The 7,194-nt window shown below is 34.5% G+C and overlaps 1 protein-coding gene across 2 annotated transcripts; it reads left to right on the top strand.

The window, feature by feature from the left end:
- The first annotated feature begins 397 nt into the window (after positions 1-397).
- On the top strand, positions 398-4,802 carry LOC108476091 (myosin-binding protein 2). 2 transcript variants are annotated; one of them, XM_017778169.2, is made up of 4 exons: positions 398-2,232; positions 2,327-2,488; positions 2,583-3,997; positions 4,116-4,802. In XM_017778169.2, the coding sequence occupies exons 1-3, from the start codon at positions 876-878 to the stop codon at positions 3,956-3,958; spliced, it is 2,895 nt and encodes a 964-aa protein (XP_017633658.1). In that variant the 5' UTR covers positions 398-875; the 3' UTR covers positions 3,959-3,997; positions 4,116-4,802. The 2 variants fall into 2 exon arrangements, with proteins under 2 accessions (XP_017633658.1, XP_052881599.1); XM_053025639.1 differs by having other exon boundaries at positions 2,583-4,802.
- Positions 4,803-7,194: the final 2,392 nt, after the last annotated feature.

The raw sequence follows: 7,194 nt of genomic DNA, 5'->3' as shown, positions 1-7,194 counted from the left end.
GAGATATTTTGAACGCGCTTTCATTATTTGTAAAAAATCAATTAATTTCTTTAAATTAAAAGAAAACATATCTCTCATTTTCAATTAAAACGATATTTTTACCTAATTTTACCTAAAAATTGAGTGAAAATAGTTTATTTATTTATTTATCTTCTTATACTAAATGCAAGAAAAAGAATAACCTGGTTGAGAGCTGAGGGATAAATATATGAAATAAAATCAAAACAAAATAAGTAAAAAAAGGAAAGAAAGAGCATCTGGTAACAAACATGGCTTCTAAATGGACCCCACTCTTGTCCACTAATTCATTGCTACAAAGCTTTGGTGGGCCATTCCATTTTAATTTCTTTTTCCAATTTTGATTACATTATTCACAATGAATTTACACTTTATTTTAATTTTTTAGAAACAAAATAACATAATAAAAGAAAATTACATCATACAAACATACCCTTTTTTTTTTTTTTTGAGGGGTCGAAGATTGGAATCTGGACCAAACATTGATACTCTGGTCATCCGATTCACCATTTTGTTTTGCTTCTTTCTCTTGTTGATCTGTTTTCAGATCTGAATACCTTGGAAACTCTCATACTCATACTCAGCCTACAGTCTTTTTTAACATCATAGGTATTTTTATGGATATTGTGAGAAATGTTTGCCCATTTATTATTTCCTTTTAAGGCCCTTTCATTGCTTCCTTCTAATACTACTCTTTCTTATTCAAAACCCTTAAATCTCTCTTCCTCTTCCTCTTCCTCTCGTTCTTATCTAACAAATACTACCCTTTCTTTGTTTCTTTGTTTCGTTTTGCTTTTGTTCCTTTTCACGACTCGCCAAGTCTCTCTGTACATAGAACAAACCAAAGAACTCCATTAATGGCTGCAAATAAATTTGCAACCATGTTGCATAATAATACAAACAGGGTCACTCTTGTTCTTGCATATGCATTGCTGGAATGGGTTCTCATCCTTCTTCTCCTTCTCAATTCTCTCTTTTCTTATCTGATCATCAAATTTGCTGATTACTTCGGTCTTCAAAGGCCTTGCCTTTGGTGTACTAGGCTTGATCATATCTTTGACCCATCCAAGTACAACAATTCTTATAGGGATCTTGTTTGCGATGGTCATGCCAACGAGATTTCTAGACTGGGTTATTGTTCATCCCATCGGAAACTAGCCGAGTCTCGAGATATGTGTGAGGATTGCTTGTCCTCATCACGGTCGGATTGTTGTGACTTGTCAAAGAAGTTAGCTTTTTTCCCATGGATGAAGCAGGTCGGTTTGATTCAAGATGGTGGCGATAAAGTGATGGAAAATAGTGAAGTGAATTCCAAGTGTTCTTGTTGCGGTGTCATGTTGGAGAAAAAGTTGAACTTTCCTTATCTCTTGATTAAGCCTTCTTGGGAGGTTTTGGATTATCCCCACAAAGGTAATTTAATTACTGAAGATGGAGGATTTGATAATGTTGAAGATGAAGGCAATGCTTCAGATGGAGCCAAATCAGATGTTTTGGCTGATTTTCAGGAAGATAAACAAAGGGTTGAAGAAAACAATAGAGTTGAGATCTTATCTCATGGTGATGAGGATGAGGATGGGGGTGAGGGTGAGGGTGTTGGAGGAGAACTGGGAAAAGAGGAGTTTTCATGTTTTATTTCTAGTTTTGATTGCAATCAAATGGCTACCAATGAAGATGATGTGATCTTAGAGAAAGATCTGGTATCAATGGAAGAAGAAAAAGAAGGAAACTTAAATGTGTTAATGGATGGCCCTGAGTTGACTCAAGTCGCTTGTAGCAAAGAGGAGTCTCTTGAAATTCAACCTAAGCATCTGGAGTTCTACATCGAAGGGGATGGTTGCCATTTGATTCCAATTGAATTGATGGCTTCTGTTGGCGTGGAAAGCCAAAGAATATACAATTTTAGAGAGGAAGATGAAGGTATTGCTGGTAATGGAGATGTTATTTTGGACTTTGATATGCATTGTGGAACACCATTGGAACTGGTAGTGGAGAATAGTTGCAGTTCAGGAGAGAAAGTGGCATTGATTTCACCCCATGAGAGTGAGGATGAAACCAGTGTTACAGTGGTTGAATCAATTGAGTCTAAGGAGATGAAGGAGAGCTTTTCAACGCATGCAAGAGAGGAAGATGAGCAAGTTCCTTTGAATGAAGCTGATGAAGTTCAAGGAAATGCAGCAACAGGAGAAGGGGAAATGAGTGTAGATGTTAATCAAGGTACTTGTTTGATCCTATTTAATTTGAATTTTAACCAAATTTCCATTGTTGAACTATTTGAAGATGAACAAAATATTCAATTTCTTTTTGGCAGTTTCTGATGAGCAAAATGATGAAATTGAAGCAGAGGTCTCAATAGGGACAGATATCCCTGATCATGAACCAATTGAAGATATTCAACTGCAACATTTGTTTGATGAATTCACACATGAAAATCCCTCCACCACTGCTCAATTGCATGTAGATGCTGATAATGGTAAGCCTTAATTTCGATTTTAGAATTGTCATTTTTTTTTTTTACTTTTTTAATCTTTTGTTTGATGTGTTTATCTTGGGTTGCTTTACTTTAGGCTCCAAGAATACTGAGGAAGAAACAATACAGTTTAAAACTATGACAGTTGAGACATGTGACCAAGCAATAAAAATCCATTTATCAGTACATTCAGAGTCTAATGAGATTGAGGATGATAAAGTTCTTGATACACCAACCTCTCTGGATGGTATCCACCAGTTGCACAAGAAGTTGCTATTGCTCGAAAAAAGAGAACCGGGAACGGAAGATTCATTGGATGGAAGTGTTTTTAGTGACATTGAGTGTGGTGATGGACTACTGACTGTTGAGAAGTTGAAATCAGCATTAAAAGCTGAAAGGAAGGCTTTAAATGATTTGTGTACCGAACTCGAGGAAGAGAGGAGTGCTTCTGCTGTAGCAGCACACCAGACGATGGCAATGATAAATAGGCTTCAAGAAGAAAAGGCGGCAATGCAGATGGAAGCCTTGCAGTATCAGAGGATGATGGAAGAACAATCTGAGTATGACCAGGAAGCTTTGCAGCTTCTTAATGAGCTTATGGTCAAGAGGGAGAAAGAGAAGGCGGAGCTCGAGAAAGAGCTTGAGATATATCGCAGGAGGGTGCAGGACTATGAGACCAGAGAGAAAATGATAATGCTGAGAAGAAGGAAAGATGATGGCACTAGGAGTGCTACTTCCGGTACTTGCAGCAATGCTGAGGACAGTGACAGTCCATCAGTTGATTTGAATCAGGAACCAAAGGAAGAAGACAACTTTGGGAACCATCAAGAGGACAGCAGACAGAATACCCCTGCTGATGCAGTTCTCTATTTGGAGGAGTCGTTGGCTAGCTTTGAGGAAGAGAGGCTATCGATTCTAGAGCAGCTCAAAATATTGGAAGAGAAAATGGTTTCATTGAATGATGAGGAGTTACATTTTGAGGATGTAAAATCAATTGAATTATTGTATGAAGAGAATGGCAATGGCTTCTATGGAAGTTCTGATTTCACCTATGAAACAAATGGGGTTACCAATGGTCATTTCGAGGGAGCAAATGGGAAACATCATCAGGAGAAAAAGCTGATGGCTGCAAATGCAAAGAGACTTCTCCCACTTTTTGATGCTGCTGATGCAGAAATCGAGGATGGGATACTGAATGGACGTGGAAATGGATTTGATTCTGTTGTCTTGCAACAGAATTCACCCGCCAACTCCGAACTAGAGAGCAAAAAGCTGGCTATTGAGGAAGAAGTGGATCATGTTTATGAGAGACTACAAGCACTTGAGGCAGATAGGGAGTTCCTAAAGCATTGTATTAGCTCCTTGAGGAAAGGAGATAAAGGAATCTGTCTTCTTCAAGAAATTTTACAACATCTTCGTGATTTACGGAGTGTGGATCTCCGAGTAAGGAATATCGGAGACACCGTTATATAGTTGCATACAGCATAATACATACACTTGGAAGGCTAATCGGTAAATCTTAAATCTGCTGCTCTTTGTATGCATATCATAGAGTTATGGTTTTCTTGTTACTTGTACCTTTTAACTGTAATGGTACTTCATTATTTGATTTTATGCTTGATTATTGTAGAATACTCAATTGGAGTAGCTTAACCACTGCACATTTAGGACTAGAAAACAGAAATACCAACTTCGGTGCCAGTCAACGATACAGATGCCAATACAATTCCACATTTCCAACAATCTTCAACAGGAATGCCCTTAAAAGGACAGGGAAGCTCCTGCTGTGGTCTGTTTAATGAACTTGGTTCTCAGTGTCCCAAGTAATCCCAACATTTTTGTGGGGTTTCAGCTCTTCATCACCTTTTTGAGCAAAAGGAAGATGGTGAGCGTATGTGTGTGTGAAAGCTTAGTGAGGTGAAAGCCGAGCTGTCATTTTGCATGTTGTGAGAAAAAGGGTATGGCCTGAAGAGCTGGAGTGATCCAACAAAGATTCCTCTGCCAGATGCATAACATTAGTTTATTCAGACAATTAGAACTAGGAAGCCCTTTTTTTTTTTTTTGTCATAATCAATGGAAAGAAAGGGTAAATAACCCTATTTTCCTTCTGGTCTTTTGCATCATATTATCACCTGGTTTGGGTCTACTTTTTATTTAGGAGGGCAAAGTTGAGTTACATGTATACTACATGCATCCATCTGTAAGTATATAAAGTGAGTGTTTTGTATTGTTGTTTATACTGTTTTAAGAGCTGTGCTTTACTTTGTTGTATATACACGTTCTTTGCTCTAAAGTCTTTTAAAAAAGTATAAAATAAGAGTGAAGTCAATTATATTCAGAATAAGAAGCAAAGATTGCTTTTTCACAATTTGGTTTTGCTTTTAAGCATAAAAAAACACCTAACAGCCCCAACAACAGTTTTTCAATAAAATAGTCTATTGCAGTTAGTGAAATAAACACAACCCTGTTGGGGTCTTACAGCTAAAACTATAATTTTCCATTAAGCTTAAAGGGTAATGTGTTGGCAATCATTCAGTCTTTCTCAATCCACTTGTGACCAAGTTGCTCTTGTTTGATTACATGATTGAGGTTTCACGATTTTGTACACACACACAAAAAAAAAAAAATCATCAATTAAAGATGATGCCAACAATTATATATATCCAATTAAATTGTAGTACACTATGGATATGAGATTCATAGTTTGAGTAGCATGACAGTCAAAGCTGTCATAGAACAATTTTGGTGTCAACTTTGAGGAAGTTTATATCATCAATGATATCAAATTATATAGATAGTTTATATATAAGCAGCACTTTTGTTCACGTGTGTTAATTAATGAAGGCAGCCTTTGTACAAAAAAATAATATTTCCTTCAAAATTTTTTGCTGGTTAAATAAAGCAAGTGTATTATCTAATCATTGAACCAGCATGGTTTAACTACTTTCGGTGCAGTTTAAAAGCATACTTATGAGGAGGAGGATGGTTAAGGTTAGGTAGCTTTCATTTTATTAATGGAGTGGAGTGGTGATGTAAAGATGGGCTAAAGTTGATGTACCAAAAGTTCAATATATTGGAGCAAACTGGGATTTTGGGATTAATGAATTGATTCTTGATGATCATTGGAGTCTGTAGTTGAGCAAGCTTTTTACGTATTTATATCCATTTAGTCTAAGATTTCAAAGTCATCAAACTCAATGGAATTAAGTGATTTACTTTAAATATTCAACAAAACGTAAGCATATGTAGAATTTTATGCCCTATCCTTGAAATTTTCATAGGATGGTACAGCTTTTGGGGCCTAATATTTTACTTGAAATTCCACCCACACCCAAGATTTTGAGGTCCAGGCAATAGATAAAAAGGCTTAACATACTCCTCTTGAACTTCTTTTTCTTTTTTTTTTTTTTTCAATTTGAGATTAAATCATATTAGTATTTAACATTGATACCTATAATAATGTCGTTAGTTTTTAAATAAGAAAGCAACAAATGGATGAATAAGGAGAACACATGGATTACTCTTTAATTATTAAAAATTTAAGAAATTTAAATAATATATAAAACAAATTTTAACAAATCTAATATAAATAAATTATAAACATTCAAAAATGAATATATAATTAGGAATATAAAATGTAGTTTTAGAAAATTAAAAATATATCAAAATTAAAAATAAAAAATAAAATTGATCATCAACGATTGGTGCGGATCAGGCGACTTACTTAGACCAATCAATGGGCTCGGTTGGGCTTTTGGGGTTGAATGAACTTGGACTTGAAAATATTTTACAACCGGGCTTCAAACCTACCTAACACATGTAACACTTCTAGCGCTGTTAAGAGAACTTTTGATATATATATATATATATATATATATATATAATTTACTCACATTTCAACTATTTTTATTTTATTTTAAAATTTTTTTGTTGGATTTTTATAACCCCTTATTCGGTTACGCTACCAAAAGTTTCAAAAATAAATGGTCTTAGTTATAGGTACCAACTTGTATAATGATTGTCAATCTTAAGTATCAATATGATAAATAAATAAAAAAAATTAAAGTGTCAATTTGAGAAAAGTTGTTAAATTTAAAGGCCAGTTTGTATATTAAGCCTAGATGAAAGTACCTAACCCATGTACACGTTTGTTTTTTATAAACATGTCTAAATTTATGGTTTTAATTAGATCTTAAAGTTTTGACTCGAAGCAAAAAATTTAATTTGATTTCGAATTTAAACTCGAGTCAACCTAATTTGGCTATAAAAGCCAACAATGTAAACTCATAACCCAAACTTAAATTGTCCCAAACTCAAAACTAACCCAAACATGAAACAAATTGAATGACTCAAATTCGAAATGATTCATGTATGATGTTACAAAAATCTTAAAATACTCTGAATTTGAAATATCTGAATGACTTGAACCCATAACAATCCAAATTTGAAGCAATTTAAACCCAAAATGACCTAAATTCAAAGTTAATCCAAACTAAAATAATTTGAAAATTTTAGAAATTAAATTAACTTAATCCAGATTCACCCTACTCACCCAATTGATTTAATTTTAATAATCTAAAAATGATATTAAATTATTTTTTCTAGATAATTGAAGTTTTATTCAATAACCCAAAACAAAGCATTGTGCCAGACAGGGGCGAAGCTAGAAAATTTTTTTAGGGGGCCGGATGAAATTTTAATTTTTTATA

The sequence above is a fragment of the Gossypium arboreum genome, chromosome 3, assembly GCF_025698485.1.
Source record: "Gossypium arboreum isolate Shixiya-1 chromosome 3, ASM2569848v2, whole genome shotgun sequence".
Lineage (NCBI taxonomy): Eukaryota > Viridiplantae > Streptophyta > Magnoliopsida > Malvales > Malvaceae > Gossypium > Gossypium arboreum.
This window is presented reverse-complemented; position numbering and strand designations above follow the sequence as displayed.

Bases quoted from the DNA above. Each gene is read 5' to 3' on its own strand.
- LOC108476091 (XM_017778169.2), top strand. From the start codon at position 876: ATGGCTGCAAATAAATTTGCAACCATGTTGCATAATAATACAAACAGG. The intron at 2,233-2,326 runs GTACTTGTTTGA...TCTTTTTGGCAG, and splicing joins GAGTGTAGATGTTAATCAAG to TTTCTGATGAGCAAAATGAT. The intron at 2,489-2,582 runs GTAAGCCTTAAT...GCTTTACTTTAG, and splicing joins GCATGTAGATGCTGATAATG to GCTCCAAGAATACTGAGGAA.